At 42.5% G+C, this 16,601-nt stretch overlaps 1 protein-coding gene across 9 annotated transcripts in view; it reads right to left on the bottom strand.

The window, feature by feature from the left end:
• The window catches only part of mctp1a (multiple C2 domains, transmembrane 1a), a 733,548-nt gene that overhangs the window by 449,301 nt on the left and 267,646 nt on the right, over positions 1-16,601 (bottom strand). For 8 of the 9 annotated variants that reach the window (XR_005942877.1, XM_041186933.1, XM_041186932.1 and 5 more), the window contains one exon: positions 8,096-8,134. The exons of the other annotated variant lie outside the window; for it this stretch is intronic. Coding sequence is in view for 7 of the 8 variants with exons in the window: in XM_041186933.1 (XP_041042867.1) it covers positions 8,096-8,134 (39 nt within the window). In the remaining variant the exon portion in view is untranslated. The remainder of the gene's footprint in view (positions 1-8,095; positions 8,135-16,601) is intronic. 9 annotated transcript variants of the gene reach the window in all.

Here is a 16,601-nt window from a genome sequence, read left to right as displayed (position 1 = left end):
GTGCATCACCTCACATTTTCCCACATTATATTCCATCTGCCAGGTTTTTGCCCATTCACTTAACCTGTTTATATCCCTCTGTAGACTATTTGTGTCTTTCTCATCCCTTGCTTTCCCACCTATTTTTGTGTCATCCACAAACTTGGCAATAGTACATTCACTTCCCTCATCTAAGCCATTGATATATATTGTAAATAATTGTGGTCCCAGCACTGATCCCTGTGGCACTCCACTAGTTACAGGTTGCCATCCTGAAAATGCTCCCCTTATCCAAACTCCCTGGCCAGAATATTGCCATCGGCGTGCGAGGGTGTGCCTGACATGCTGACGTGCAAAATGACGCGTGATGACGTCGGGTGTGTGTCCCAATGTCATCGTGCGTCATTTAGATATTTTGTTTGGCGGGCACACAGCAGAGGCGGCTGCGCACCCACTGAACAGTCAAAGGACTATTAAGGCCATTAGGAAATTAATTAAGCTAATTAACAGCGCTGCCTGTCCAACCTCAATGTTGGCGGGCAGGCGAAGAGCCCAAGCAGCCTTTGCATTTTTCAGGAAACCGCATCCACGGACGGGATGAGGTTTCCTGAAAGTTTAATAAAATAATTCAATAAAATTTGTGAGATGCACAAACATGTACCAACTCATGTGACACTGTCACATGAGGGGACATGTTTAAATAATTTTTCATATCACTTATTAAAAACTTGTACTATCAACTTAATCTCCCTGAGGAAGCTCTGTGCCTCAGGGAGATTCCTGTGCTCTTTCGTGCACATGCGTGAAAGAGCACAGGCCCCAGCTCTCCCTCCTCCCCCTGCTAGCACAGTTACCACCCACGTTCAATAGTGGCACCCAGCTGATTGCGGGCGGTGATCGGCTCTGTGCCCGCTCCCGCCCAACACAGGTAAGTTTCTGGCCTTTGTCTTCTATTAGTTAGCCAATCTTCTATCCATGCTAATATACTACCCCCAACACCATGGGCTCTTATCTTATTAAGTAGCCTTCTAATAAATTTTTCAGGCATGATTTCCTCTTCATGAAGCCATGCTAACTCTGCTTGATAATATTGTGCATTTCTAAATGCTTTGCTATTACATCCTTTATAATAGACTCTAACATTTTCCTAATGATGGGTGTTAAGCTAACTGGCCTATAGTTACCTGTTTTTTGTCTCCCTTCCTTTTTGAATAAGGGTGTTACATTGGCAATTTTCCAATTCTCTGGGACTTATACAGAATCTAAGGATTCTTGGAAGATTACTACCAGTGCGTCCTCTATCTCTGTAGTTACTTCCTTTAATATCCTTCATTGCAACCCATCACGTCCAGGGGACTTATCAGCCTTTAGCCCCATTAGTTTCCCTAGTACTTTTTCTCTAGCGATAGTTATTGTATTTATTTCCTCCCTGCTCCCTCTCCACTTTTGCCTCTTGATTATTTAGTACTTTTGGAATGCTATTAGTGTTTTCTACCATAGAGACTGACGCAAAGTATTTATTCAACTCCTCTGCCATTTCCTGATTCCAAATTTTTATGTCTCCAGCCTCATTCTCCAAGGGTCCTATGTTGACTTTGGCCTCTCTCTTCCTTTTTATCTATTTAAAGAAGCTCTTACTGTCAGCTTTTACATTACTTGCTAGTTTACCCTCAAAGTTTATTTTCTCCTTTTTTATTTTTTTGGTCATCTTTTTATTGGTTTTTAAAACTTTCCTAATCCTCTGGCTTACCACTAATCATTGCCACATTGTATGTTTTTTCTTTTCAAATTGATACCGTCCTTAACTTCCTTGGTTAACCATGGTTGGTTTATCCCTTTCTAGAATCCCTCTTCCTCGCTGAGATGTATCTTTGTTGTGAGTCATGAACTATTTTCTTAAATGTCTGCCATTGTCCATCAACTATCTTTTCTGCTAAACTCCTTTCCCAGTTCATTCCAGCCAACTCAGCCCTCATTTCTTTGTAATTATCCTTATTTAAGTTTAGCACAGTTGTTTCTGACCCAAGTTTCTCCCTCTCGAACTGAATGCTAAATTCTACCATGTTATGGTTACTGTTTTCTGGGGGATCTTTTACTCTGAGATCATTTCTTAAACCCCTTCATTACACATTACCAGATTCAAACTAGTCTGATTCCTGGTTGGATCCACAACATATTGTTTTAGGAAACTGTCTCAAATACACTCTGAATTCTTGCTTGTGGCTACCTCTGCCAATTTGATTTTCCCAATCTACATAAAGATTAAAGTCACCCATGATTAATGTACTGCCTTTTTTACATGCCCTCATTATCTCCTGATTAAATCTCTGTACTACAGTATAGCTACTGTTAATTCATTAATTTTGTTCTGAATAATATGTGCATTTAAGTAAAAGCCATTAACTTTGCCTTTTTACCATCTTTCCCCCTTTTCCCCCAAGTCACTGGATATATTTAAGAAGGAACTAGATCAATTTCTAGACTCTAAAGGCATCGAAGAATATGGGAAGAGAGGGGGAATATGGCTTTGAGATAGAAGATCGGCCATGATCATTTTACGTGGCGGAGCAGTCTGAAAGGGCCGAATGACCTATTCCTACTACGTTTCTAGCACAGACATGACGGGCTGAATGGCCTTCTTCTGTGCTGTAACCATTTTATGATTCTATGACAGGCACAAGCTGTTGCAACAGCAGCCAGGCCCAGAAAAGACCCAACCAGCTGAGTTTTAAATGCTTTTTAAAACAGGTTTCCTCATGGATCATGAGAAGCAGGATTGCTCTTCTTTCGTCCACAAGGAAACTGTGGGCTGCCCCTGCCCTGTCCCTTCCACCACCCCTCACTGTGGTCCCCAACCCAGATACCTCGTGCCAGGAATAGATCCCCGGGTCTGTGATGGCATCTCCTGCCACCAGACTTTAACAATTGGACAGCTGCTTCCCCTTGACCTCCTGGCCCTTTTACTTAGGAAATCTGCAAGCTATATATGGAGGGCCAACTGCTAAAATTATCTAGGGCTCTTGCTACTGCTCTCAGATAGCTCAGTTACTCACGTGGCTGCATTCCTGCTCAGGAGTTAAAATTGACCCTGTTAGGGGGAAATAAAGGGATACAGTATAGGGATACAGCTAGGATTTATTGAAGGGAATCAATACTTAAAAGCCAAGCAGGCAAAAACTTGTCTGCGTAAGCAGTTAACAGTTAAAGGTCAGACTGGACAGAGAGAAATCTAATCCTTGCACATTCTCAGGGCTTGTGAGCATCAGCAAGGCCATATTGGACGAAGAAGAATGTAAATATGATAGATTGGGAGTTTTGAGAGTCAGACTGGAGCCTTAGGTTGGAAAACAACTAAGATTGAGCCTGTTTACAGCAGATAGGGAAAGAACAGATGGTCTTAGTTTAGATATGAGAGAGGGGTCTCTGTCTGGGTGAGAAACAAAAAGGGACATACAATACATGTACTTGCCACTAGACTTGTCAGTTTAATGGAAACCTATATGTTGACAAGATCGAAATCTAGAAACTGTTCTTGTACGTGACCAATTAAGTATAAATATGATGAACACTTGTAGTTTAGCAGAGTACTGTCTCATGCTGTATTGAGATGGTGCCCTCCTTGCAATTGCTCGAATAAACGATCGTAACCTGTACCTGAGTCTCCTGTGGTCCATTCATCAAAGACACCACAACAACCCTCAGTCCCTAGTAATGTGCTTTATAGTTTATGCCAATTCTTAAAGTGGAATAGAGCAAAAGGCAGTTCCAAGTGGGGTAATAACACTGGAATGAAAATTGATATTTCATCTAACTTCATGGAAAACATAGAATGACACCAAACCATACTTTGAATCCCTAAGGGGTGAAATTGGTCTTCAGTGAGAATGTAAAATAGGTTATAATGAATGTGTAGTCTGTTTTGCAGTCTGCCCAATTTTAACAGAACGTAAAACAGGCTGCTGATTCACTGTTGTTCATTTTGCGTTACTGACAATTTGCCAGGGCCAATTTTAGCCCTCTTATTCCTCCACCCTTCTACCATTGCTATGCTATAGATTAAGCTTCACCATCTTACAGACAAAAAAAAAAGTAAATGTCAGGAAGGAGAAAACTGGCTTTCCACCAAAGCTCCTCAGTCTCATCTGCTTCTTCCATGACAACATGTGCTATGCTGTCGTTTGATGGCACCACTTTCAACAGTTCGAGGGTGAAGACTGGAGTGAAACAGGGTTGTGTCCCAATCTTGCTTTGTTTGTTATTTTCTTCTCCATGCTTCTGACCTTTGCCTTCTCCACAGATATGAAAGGAGTTTATCTGCAAGTAACGGCAAGTTCTAGAATCTATCCAGGCTAAAAGCAAAGTCAAAAATACAGCATGTCTTGATCAGAGAACTCCTCTGCACTGATGATGCTGTGCTGGTTGCTCACATGGAAACTCAACTACGAAGACTCATGGACTATCTCTCCCATGCCTGTAACTTGTTCTCCCTGACTATGAGCATCAAGAAAACTGTGGTCATGGGACAGAGTGTCATATCTCTGGCTCTGATCAGATTAAATGACACCCCACTAGAAGTGGTTAGCAAATTCTGCTACCTCAGGTTTACGGTGACAGACAATCTGTCTCTTGATGCAGAACTTGATACACACATAGGTAAAGCAGCTACCGCCTTTGGCCGACTCACAAAACACGTATTGAATAACATCAAGCGGATCCTCAGGACTAAGCTGATGGTTTATAAAACCTGTATTCTCAGCACTTTGTTGTGTGGCTGTGAAACATGGATGACTTACAGTTATCAAAAAAGGAAGTTCAACAACTTCCATCTTCGCTATTTGTGGTGCATTCTGGGCATCTCATGGAAGGACAAAATCACAAATGCAGTAGTCTGCTTGAAGGTAAAATCTCCCAAGATTGTTAGCACTTGTCAAGCAGAGGTAATTTTCCTGACTCGGGCACATTCACAGGATGGAAGACAGTATCATGCCAAAGGATTTTTATGAGGTAACCAGAAGACCAGTAGGATGCCGAAAGCTGTGCTTCAAAGATTCCTGTAAGCATGATGTGAAGGCCCTAAGCATCAATTCGTGCACCTGGGAGACACTAGCTGCTGACAGAGGAAAATGGCAACATCACGTTTAGGCCGGCGTGTGCCACCATGATGGTCAGAGGCTCCCTTGGCTTGACAAGAGGCACCAACACTGAAAGCTGCAACCCTCAATGACACCTAAAACCACTTCATAGGGGCCATTTGTGGCAGAACCAGCCTCTCACGTATTGGTGTCTTCAGCACTAGCACAAGTGCACAATATGAAGCCAAGCCATCCCCAACAGATTTGATTTGCTGCATGTCCATCAATTTATGCAAGTGGAAGGATGCCATTGGCAACAGCGATGATGGATTTTACATGCTAGATTGAATAAACCATACAAGTCTGAACAAGCTTCATTTGCAAATGCTGAACAAAATACAATAAAGTCGTTTGTTCCAAATATTCTCTGAGATATTCTTGAGAAACATCTATTGAGACTAGTCATACAGTAGGAACCATTGGGTAGACACATATGTGTATATACACATAGGGGAGCATTACAAAGAGTTTCGACATTCAAATGGACAAAGACTAACATAACAAAAACAAAAAATGCTGGAAAAACTCAGCAGGTCTGACAGCATCTGTGGAGAGAAAGACAGAGTTAATGTTTCAAGTCCGTATGAGGTTCTTCTGAGGTTTCCAGCATCCACAATATTTTGCCTTTGTCGTAAAGACTAGCATAAGTTGGCCAATTTAGATTTTTAAGCAACACTGTTATTCACTGACAGGTATTTTAACACATAACAGCAATCACTTTCAAGAGGTGAAAACTAACCGAAAAAATAGGTTGGCTGAGAAAGATATCAAATGCTGAATCCTGTTCAACAGTCTCAGCTCTTCAGACTTGTCTGGAGCAGAATTGAATTCTAATAATATGGAATATGTACAATGAAGAACAATGCTTTTCTCCCAAGAGCAGGATTTTCCTCCTGGCTTCAGGACCCTGCCACCAGGCTCGAATGGGTACCAGAAGCCCTCATTGTATGGAAAACAGTCACTCACCTGTGATTTTCCCCAAGTGGCCAATTAATGGCCAGAGGATGAGCTTGTCATCCAATCAAGCATGACGTGAACCAATAGGAGGCCTTCCAGCATTGAAGAAACAAAAGCTAGCCTCGCAGGTAAGTGAGGGAGAGGGCACCACCATTTTGAGCTACCCTTGCTCAACTTTTCATAATTTGATAAAAAAAACTGCAGCAAGGCCACTACTGTAGGCCACTATTGTAGCCGCTTCACAGGTCAGGCTGTAGCTGCTGCTGTATGCAAGCAGACAAGGAGGGCCTCTGAACACGGCTGGAGTGCTGGCCCCAGGTCTGCCATCAGGCAACTGTACTGTCCCTACTACCTGTGGGAACCCACAGGCCAAATGGAAAATCCCAGTTAGCCTCTGACAATTGGTCTTAAGTGGGGGCATTAACAGCAGCAACTGGCTACCTGACTGTCACAATCCCCCAGGCTCTACAATTCGCCCTCCAGGAAAATGGCTCAGGGACAGAATGGAGCCAGGCAACTGGCACACAGGCCAGCAGCATGAAATTCGTGCCTGTCTGCAACAGTTCCCACCTTCAAGTGCTATAATCGAGCCCCAGGAGTCTTAAAGACCATCTAAATTTTAGAAGGCTTGTGTATTTTCATGAATACAGCTGCAGTAATTCCCTCAGCTAGCCTTTTAAATTAAAATATATAGTCATCTGATAATATCTGCTGATAATTTTTTTAAAATTGAAACCGCCATTTGCAGTGCAGGCCTTTTCCATGTTAATACTCAGGAAAAGGGAAGATGGTGATATAGTGGTAATGTCACTGCACTAGTAATCCAGAGGTCCAGGTTAATGTTCTGGAGACATGGGTTCAAATCCTACCATGGGAGCTGGCGGAGTTTTAATTTAATTAATAAATCTAGAATATGAAGCTGGTCTTGGTAATGGTGACCATGAAGCTATTGTTAATTGTCATAAAGACACATCTGGTTCACCTATACCTTTTAGGGAAGGAAATCTTCCATCTTTGGCTGGTCTGGCCTATGTGTGACTACAACTGTTGACTCTCTACTGTCCTCTGAAATATTCAGTTCAAGGGCAATTGGGGATGCGTAATCTGAGGGGGCTTGACAGGGTAGATGCTGAGAAGATGTTTCCATTAGTGGGAGAATCTCGAACTAGGAGACATAGTTACAGAATAAGGGGACATTCATTTAAAACTGAGAAGCGAAGGAATTTCTTCTTTCAGAAGGTGGTGAATGTCTGGAATTCTCTACCTCAGAGAGTTGTGGAGGCTAAATCACTGAAAATGTTTAAAGAGGAGGTAGGTAGATTTTTGAAATATCGGGGAGTTGAGGGCTATGAGGAGCTGGCAAGAAAGAGGAGTTGAGGCCTGTGGCAGATCAGCCATGATCTTATTGAATGGCAGGACAGGCTTGAGGGGCTGAATGGCCTACTGCTCCTATTTCTCATGTTCTTATGTAACAGATGTTAACAATCTGTTGTCTGCTTTCTTTCTAAGATTAATGATTAGGCTGTGTGGACAAAAATCAATACAACAATGTTCAACTGAGGCATTCAAGAGGGCATCAGATTATTTAAATAGAAATAATGTGCAGGGTTACAGGGAAAAGGCAGGAGACTGGCACTAAGTTAAAACGCTCAGAGAGCCAGTGCAGACACAATGGGCTGAATGGCCTCCTTCTACACCATAACAATTCTGTGATTCTGTGAATACTGGCAATATCTATTGAAAATATTGACTGATTTTCATCATGTTTCCACAATACTGATCTAGGGAATTTCTACTATTAGCCCTAGTGGCAAAATGAAATTCAAAACATTTCCTTATGCAGCAGTATATCCTATCAATTCAAGCTATATACATAAAAACAACTTGATATTGGCTGTTCACTTCGTGAGAAGGAAAACAATCCATGGTAAACACATCACAACTTTAAAGCAGAAAGATGCAAGTTACAAGGCAGCTGTTATTTCTTCCCATGTTAAGTTTCAAACAATTATCAGACTATCTATTACCTTGCAGGATGGTGTCCAATTCCTTCTCAAAAACATCTTCTGTGGAAAGGACAAAATATTTAAACACCACTAAGCTGCAATGTTAATTATTATTTATATGCAATTAACAATAAGGGAAATAGTGCAGCCAAATTGGGGATGAGGTGGGGGAAGTGATTTGGTATAATATTTTGTGCCTTGTGCAGATGGAAGGTTTAGTAAACAAATAAAATTGAATGAAGGGCACAACAGCTAATCCAGAGGCTTAACCTAAATTCAACAAACAAAACACCCATTTTTCAAGGAATAGCATAAATTTACACTTATTTGATGTTTTTTAAAAACGTTATTATAGACAAGAATATTTGACTCCTAACAATCTGTTTCTAATGGAGAAATTGCCTACCGAATTTGCTGAATAACAGAATTAAGATCTCAGAAAAAGCAGCTAGTTATCCAAAGTTACAATTAGTCTGAGTAATTAAAAGCTGTTGCTGATATGCAAACTATTCTACTTAATAGTGCATTTAGACTGCATGTTTAATGTTGGAGCTTTAGCCATGTAAATCTAAGTCTGCATATGAACTGACTCTGGAATGAAACAGGTGAAACAGTGAGAGACTCCCTCAGGTTGGTCGTTTCACACCACTTCAGTTTGACACTGTTTGGTGCTGAAATCTGACATATTGTCAAACTTGGCTTACAAATTGCTCAGGGATCCACAGAGCAACATTTTCCACATCTCTTTAAACACTGACACTTCTAACTATTGGAAGAGAACACTGCACATGGATGTGACCAACCATTTGCAGAACTCTCTTCTGTATAAGATGATCAGAATTCCAGCAGGCAAGATCCAAGCAATATTACATAAGTCTGCCTGGTTGGAGTCAGAAGTGCACCATCACCTACTAAAACTCAAGCATCAAAGGATAGTCTGTGCTCTTGTAAACTTCACTACTTAAGTTCAATGGTCTTCTGAGTTGTAAGGATTTTAAAAAAAATTTATCATCATAATGAGTAACCATACAAAAAAAAGCTGTAGTAAAGAATTTTTTTTTATATGTTGAGTATAGAATAGATTGAAATGGATTCCAAAAGATTATATGAATATATGTGCTTCTCTGTTGATTTTGATCTAACATTTGCCAGGGTGCTACAGTCAAGTGGCCACAGGGTAGCAGATTTCCACATCAAAATTATCCTGACTATGCTAATATAAGTTGAATTTTTAAACATGATGAAAATTCCACTACCTTCCCATCCAGGCATGTCTATGGGCAGTTCTGAGTTAGTTGATCACGGTAGAATTATGGATGTTAAAATCAGTGTTTATTTTGGGTAGATTTTAACATTCCCACAGTTAACCAGTGGATTACATTGGTTGCCCTCCTCCAGTTGCGGAGCTGGGTTTGGACAGCTGAGAGAGTCCCATCCAAAATTTAGCCAACTTGACAGGAAGGGGACTTAGCCTGGGAACGAGTGTATTACAAGCCAAACTTGGAGCTGCACAGACTTGCAGATCAAACTGGAATGCCAGAAATGGGTGACAGAGGTTCCTGAGATAGAAACAGAGGAGGCCCTCCAAAGTCATGTTGGCTGACCCCAAAATTTGGGAGGGTCATGATCCTCCCTAGGGAGGCGATGGCATAGTGGTCTTGTTACTGGATTAGTATTCCAGAGACCTAGGGTAATGCTCTGGGGATCCAGGTGAAATTTGAATGCAATAAAAATCTGGAATTAAAAGTCTGATGATGACCACGAAATCATTACCAATTGTCGTAAAAACCCATCTGGTTTACAAATATCCTTTAGGGAAGGAAATCTGCCATCCTTTCCTGGTCTGGCCTACATGTGATTTCAGACCCATAGCCATGTGGTTAACTCTTAAATGCCCTCTCAACAAGGGCAATTAGGGATGGGCAATAAATGCTGGCCTAGCCAGCAATGCCCACATCCCATGAATGAATATTAAAAAAAAATCTCCCACTGTCTCCATCACTGCCTACCCATGCCAGAAGCCATTTAAGGAATGAAAACAGAAAATGCTGGAAGTGCTCAGCTGTTTAGGTAACATCTGAGAAACAGTGTTAATGTGTCCAGTCAACAACCTTTCATCAGAACACATTTCAGGGCTTGGGTTCACTTAAGTATGTTGAATTAGCTGTCTTCTTCTAACAATATCCCAATGCAGGGTTAAGACTGGAGGCTAACCAGTCAGCCGTAAGGAGTAACTCTGGGCAAAAGGTGAGAAATCCTGGGTTGGCAGCAGTCCATTTCATTTTTATGGGACCTTGGGGATGACTCCTATTCCTCCTAGCCACATAGAAATAATTTAAAACTTGTCCTTCTGGTCCTCTTCATCTATTCCACCAGTAAAACTGATTAGAGCATGCACAGCACATGTTCCACCAAATTCAGTGCTAAAATAGTAATTGGGATCATTTGTATATCATAGGACTCCAATCCACATATTAAAGGAGTACAGTGTCTGAAATAAGTGAGTCATTAAGTCACTCAGCAGTAGGGCTGTTTAATAATGGTGGCGGCTGGATTACTGGTGATCATGTAAGGGGCACTGAGGGAGAAAAATTCATGCAGTATGTCCAGGAAAATTTTTTCAACCAGTTAGTGACAAATCCAACGAGAGGAGATGCAATTCTAGACCTAGTCTTGGGGAACGAAGAAGAGCAAGTGGGTGGAGTGACAGTTGGCGACCATATTGGGGACAGTGATCACAGTTCAGTTAGATTTAGCATTACCATGAAAAAGGACTGAGATAAGGCCAGAGTAAAAGTCTTGAACTGGGGGAAGGCAAATTTTGGATTTTAGCAAGGCATTTGACAAGGTCCCACATGGCAGATTGGTCAGGAAAGTAAAAGCCCATGGGATTCAGGGTAATGTGGCAAACTGGATAAAAGGTTGGCAGCATGTACTCTAGATGAGGGACTTCAACGTCCATCACCAAGTGTAGCTCGGTAGCACCACTACAGACTGAGCTGGCTGAGTCCTAAAGGACATAACTGCTAGACTGGGCCTTTAGCAGGTGGTGAGGGCACCAACAAGCTGGAAAAACATTCTTGACCTCATCACCAACCCTGCCTACTGCAGATGCATCAGTCCATGACAGTATCGGTATGGGTGACCACCACACAATCCTTGTGGAGACAAAATCCGGTCTCCACATTGAGGATACTCTCCCATCGTGTTGTGTGGCAATAACACTGTGCTAAATGGGATAGATTTCGAACATATATTGCAGCTCAAGACTAGGGAATCATGAGGCTGTATGGGTCATCATCAGCAGCAGTAGAATTGTACTCAACCACAATCTGTAACCTCATGGCCTGGCATATCCCCACTCTACAATTACCACCAAGCCAGGGGATCAACACTAGTTCAATGAAGAGTGCAGGAGGGCATGCCAGGTGCAGCACCAGGCATACCTAAAAATGAGGCATCAACCTAGTGAAGCTATAACACAGGACTACTTGCATGCTAAACAGCAAAGGCAGTAAGTGATAGGGCTAAGCAATTCCGCAACCAATGAATCAGATCTAAGCTCTGCAGTCCTGCCACATCAAGTCATGAACGGTGGTGGACAATTAAACAACTCACTGGAGAAGGCTCCACAAATATCACCATCCTCGATTATGGGGGAGGCCAGCACATCAATACAAAAGATAAGGCTGAAACATTTGCTACAACATTCAGCCAGAAATGCCAAGTGGATGATCCATCTTGGGCTCCTCTGGAGCTCCCCGGAATCACAGATACCAGTCTTCAGCCAATTCAATTCAATTCGCTCTACTTGAAATCAAGAAACCACTGAAGGCATGAAATACTGTAAAGGCTATGGGCGCTGACAATATTCTGGCAATAATACTGAAGATTTGTGCTCCAGAAACTGCTGTGCCCCTAGCCAAGCTGTTTCAGTACAGCTACAACACTGTAAACAAAGAACATGGGGTAAATTTTCATTTCACTGCATGGCAGTAATTTGGCAGAGCAGATTTAGTTTTCATTCCATTGATTTCAGGTGGTGATCCGTTCTGCCAGATTGTAGCCTATTTGGCGAGGACAAAAATTTACACTATCTGGAGCAAAGCAGATTTCTTTCTGTCTCTGGAGCTTACTGAAAGGTTAAGGAGTTTCATCATTTGGCTCATTTATTATGCAAACATTTTTGTGTGATATTTTGGCATTATATATGTATATATTGCTATAAGTGTAAAGTAGGTGCGGAGGGGAGCAGGCAGATCAGGAAACCTCACAGAATGGCTTCTGGGCCTGGCCAAGGTGGCCATAACAGGTACCAGGCAGTCGAGGAGGATTGTTCCGTCTGACTGCCTGCTTCTCTTCCGCAGTAACGTCCTTGTCCGGGTGTCCCTGGAGAAGGAGCACACATTGCTCATTGGTACACTTGACACCTTCCGACTGGTGAGCACTAGCAGGTGGGGGCTGGAGTGCATTATCAACCCTGGGAATGCCATTTTAATTTGAGTCATTACATTTCCTTTAAAGCATTTGTTTTTGTTACAGTGGATCAGTAATACCCCTTTCAAATGGGCACTTAATTATTTCCTGGTTCCTCAACAGAAGTGTATGCGTAGAGTTGTGGAAAAGGTGTGGATTTTAAAACAGCATTTTTTGAGAGAAGTATTTCTATTTTCCACATCCTATAAGAGATTTAGAAAATCTTTATCAGCTATTTCACATTACTTCAAATTAAACTGAGAATAGAACTAGAATAGAAATAGGCTCAAACTAATAAAAATAATTTTAGGAATAATATCAAGAGATTCTTCTTCAAACAAGAGTAAACTTCCAATAGCATAGTGGGAGTAGAAACTGTAAAATAACTTAATGAAGGATGTTACACTCTCTCCAATGGGCCAATGTAACACCCTTATTCAATAAGGGAGGAGACAAAAAACAGGTAACAATAGGCCAGTTAGCTTAACATCTGTCATTGGGAAAATATTGGAGTCCATTATAAAGGATGTAATAGCAGCGCATTTAAAAATACATGGGGAGAATTTCCTCCCTGTCGTGGGGATTGGGCAGGAGTGGGCGCAGGCAGGCACGCAGCCGATCGCCACCCGTGATTGGCTGGGTACCACCATTTTGCGTGGGCAGGCCAATTAAGGCCCGCCCAGCATGACGCGCACCCAGAAGTGCCGAGTGCTCTCTGTGTGGGCAGAGGGAGTAGGCTGAGTCGGGGCCTGCGCTCTTTCACGCATGCATGCGAAAGAGCGCAAAAATCTCCCTAATGTACAGAGCTGCCTCAGGGAGATTAGTTTGATTTTTAAAAATGTTAATAAAAGAAAAAAAAATTTAAGACATGTCCCCTCATATGACAGCATGACATGAGCTGGGACATGTCAATGAATTCTAATTTAAAAATTTGTTTAATTTATAAACCCTTCATAAAACCTCATCCTGCCCGTGGATGAGATTTCATGATAAATGCGAAGGCCACCTTGGCTCTTCGCCTGCCCGCCAACCTTAAGGTTGGACAGGCAGCTCAGTTAACTATCTTAATTGGAATTTAAATGGCCTTAATAGGCCTTTGACAGTTCGGTGGGCGCGCATCTGACTCTGCTGCATGCCTGCCGAACTGAAGATCTGAATGAAGCACGGTGACGTCAGGACGCAGCCTGACGTCACCACATCATTTTATGCGCAAAACAGACCAGAAGATTCTGGCCATTGTCTAATCAAGTACAGTCAGCATGGCTTTATGGAGGGGAAATCATACCTAACAAATTTATTAGAATTCTTTGAGGAATAAACAGGATAGATAAAGGGCAACCAGTAGACATAATATATTTGGATTTCCAAAAGGTGTTCGATAAGGTACCGCACATAAGACTACTTAATAAGATAAGAGTCCATGGTGTTGGGGGTAGTATATTAGCATGGATAGAGGATTGGCTAACTAATAGTAGACAGAGAGTTGGGATAAGGGGAGCATTTTCAGGATGGCAACCTGTAACTCATGGAGTTCCGCAGGGATCAGTGCTAGGGCCTCAATTATTTACAATATATATTAATGACTTAGATGATGGAACTGAATGTGCTATTGCCCAGTTTGTAGATGACACAAAAATATGTGGAAAGGCAAGTTGTGAAGATGACACAGGGTGTCTACAGAGAGATATAGACAGGTTAAGTGAATGGGCAAAAAACTGGCAGGTGGAATACAATGTGGAAAAATGTGAGGTTATGCACTTTGGCAGGAAGAGTAGAGGAGCTGAGTATTATTTAAATTGGGAAAGATTGCAGAAGGCTGCAGCACAGGGGGATTTGGGAGTCCTTGTGCATGAATCCCAAAAAGTTAACATAAGTTAACAAAAAGTTCAACAGGTAATAGGGAAGGCAAATGGAATGTTGGCCTTTATTTCAAAGGGAATGGAGTATAAAAACAGAGAAGTCTTGCTAAAATCACACAATGCACTACTTAGACCACACCTAGAATACTGTGACCAATTTTGGTCCCCTTATCTAAGGAAAGATATACTGGCATTGGAGGCATTGCAGGGCGGCTTCACTAGGTTGATCCCGGGTATGAAGGGATTTTTTTATGAGGAAAGGTTGAGTTGATTGGGCCTGTACTTACTGGAGTTTAGAAGAATGAGAGGCGACCTTATTGAAACATGCAAGATTCTTAGGGGGCTTCACAGGGTAGATGCTGAGAGGTTGTTTTCCCTTCTGGGAGAGTCTAGGACCAGAGGCACCATCTCAGAGTAAGGCAGCGGCCATTTAAAACAGAATTTCTTCTCTCAGAGGGTAGTCAATCTGTGGAGTTCTTTACCACATTGTATATTCAAGGCTGAGATAGACAGGTTTTTAATCAGTAAGGAGACCAAGGATTATGGGGACAAGGCAGGAAAGTAGAGTTGAGGATTATCAGATCAGCCATGATCTCATTGAAGATCAAATGGCCTACTTCTGCTCCTACGTCTTATGGGGAAGAATTTTGCCCTTGGCTGGGATGCTCGGTGGGGGACGGTGGGGTGGGCAGGATGCCGACCGCTGCCTTCGATCAGCACCGCACCGTGATTTCATGCTGGTGGGCCAATTAAGCGCTGAGTGCTACCTGTGTGGGAGGTGTGGGGAAGAGTGCAAGTCGGCCGAGCGCGAACTTCACGCATTGGTGCAAGTGAGCGCTGCATAATCTCCCTAAGGCATGGAGATGCCTCAGGGAGATGAAGGGATATAAAAAAAAATTTAAAAAACAAAAATGTAATACAACATGCCCCCTCATGTGACTCTGTTGGAAAAATAAAAGTTTTTATTTTATTTTTATTTGCTTTTGGAAACTTCATCCCGCCCGTGGATGAGGTTTCCAAAAAATGCAAAGGCCGTTTGGCCTTTTCGCCTACCTGCCAACTGTTACATTGGATGGGCAGTGAAAACTTTATATTAATTGATTACTTAATGGCCCTAATAGGCCTTTTAATTGTCAGTGGGTGCACTGCCAGCTCCAGTGCCAACTGAACTATCGCGCGACTGCGTATTGACGTCGACACGCTAGCCAACGTCAACGCGCATCATTTCATGCTCGAGCGGGTCAGGCGCACACCCACCTGCCGAGCGAAAATTTCTGCGCATGGTCTTATAAATGGCCTTTCTCATCTGTAAGTATAAGGGAAAAATTTCTTAATGCCCATTAGCGAGAGGTTGGACAAAAAGTGTTTGCTGACTGACTGCCTGCTGAAAAGAAGGCCCAGCAACATGTATCACTAGCACATGTTTGAGTTGGCCTTTCTTCATTACAGCCTTCCTCTTTTAAAGAGAAACTGCACTCAATGCACTGACTTGGAGACTATCTGCAAAAGACTTGGAAAGAAGCAAAAACACAGAAAATGAAACAACAGGCTAGATAGAGGGATCTAGAGCTTTCTGATGTGATGCTGGAGGCATTAGTCCAAAGGTGGTAAAGGGAGAGGCACAATGTGCTGGATTTTCAGACCGAGGTAGGCAATGTAGGCAGGAAATTACGAGTTTGGCCGGCGTGTGAGTTTCCCATCCCTGTTCCCAATGTTGGCCATTTTGACTCAGCATGGCCAACTACCCCCATAAGCAGGCAATTGGGCTCATTAAGACCCTTGTTAACCAGGTATTAAGGAGGCCAACTGGGATTTTCCAGTTGGCCTCCAGTTTCCTGATGCAACTGAGGGCAGTTCAACTGCCTGGATGTGGGCACCCAGCAGCAGAACCAGGTGTCAGCACTCTGGCAGACCTACAAGCCCTTCCTGGGTTGGGGTCTAGCCAAAGGCTGCCCTGTAAAGGGGCTTCCACCTCCCCACACTGGGGTGGTCTGGCTGCTTTCTTTATATTTTTAATTGAATTTTTTTTTAAAGTGGCTGATGGTGCCTTCCTGTTAAAGCACTCTATCAGTTAGTTACCATTGATTGCAGCTAGCAGTTCCTCCAAAACTGGAAGACCAATGATTGACAACTTTGAGAGCCTGCCCACCACTCTTAATTGGACAGGGAACCTGTCTCCATGCCAATTAAGG

This window comes from Carcharodon carcharias, chromosome 4 (genome assembly GCF_017639515.1).
Source record: "Carcharodon carcharias isolate sCarCar2 chromosome 4, sCarCar2.pri, whole genome shotgun sequence".
In the NCBI taxonomy this organism is placed as follows: domain Eukaryota; kingdom Metazoa; phylum Chordata; class Chondrichthyes; order Lamniformes; family Lamnidae; genus Carcharodon; species Carcharodon carcharias.
The sequence above is the reverse complement of the archived record's forward strand: the minus strand, read 5'-3'. Positions and strand labels throughout refer to the sequence as shown.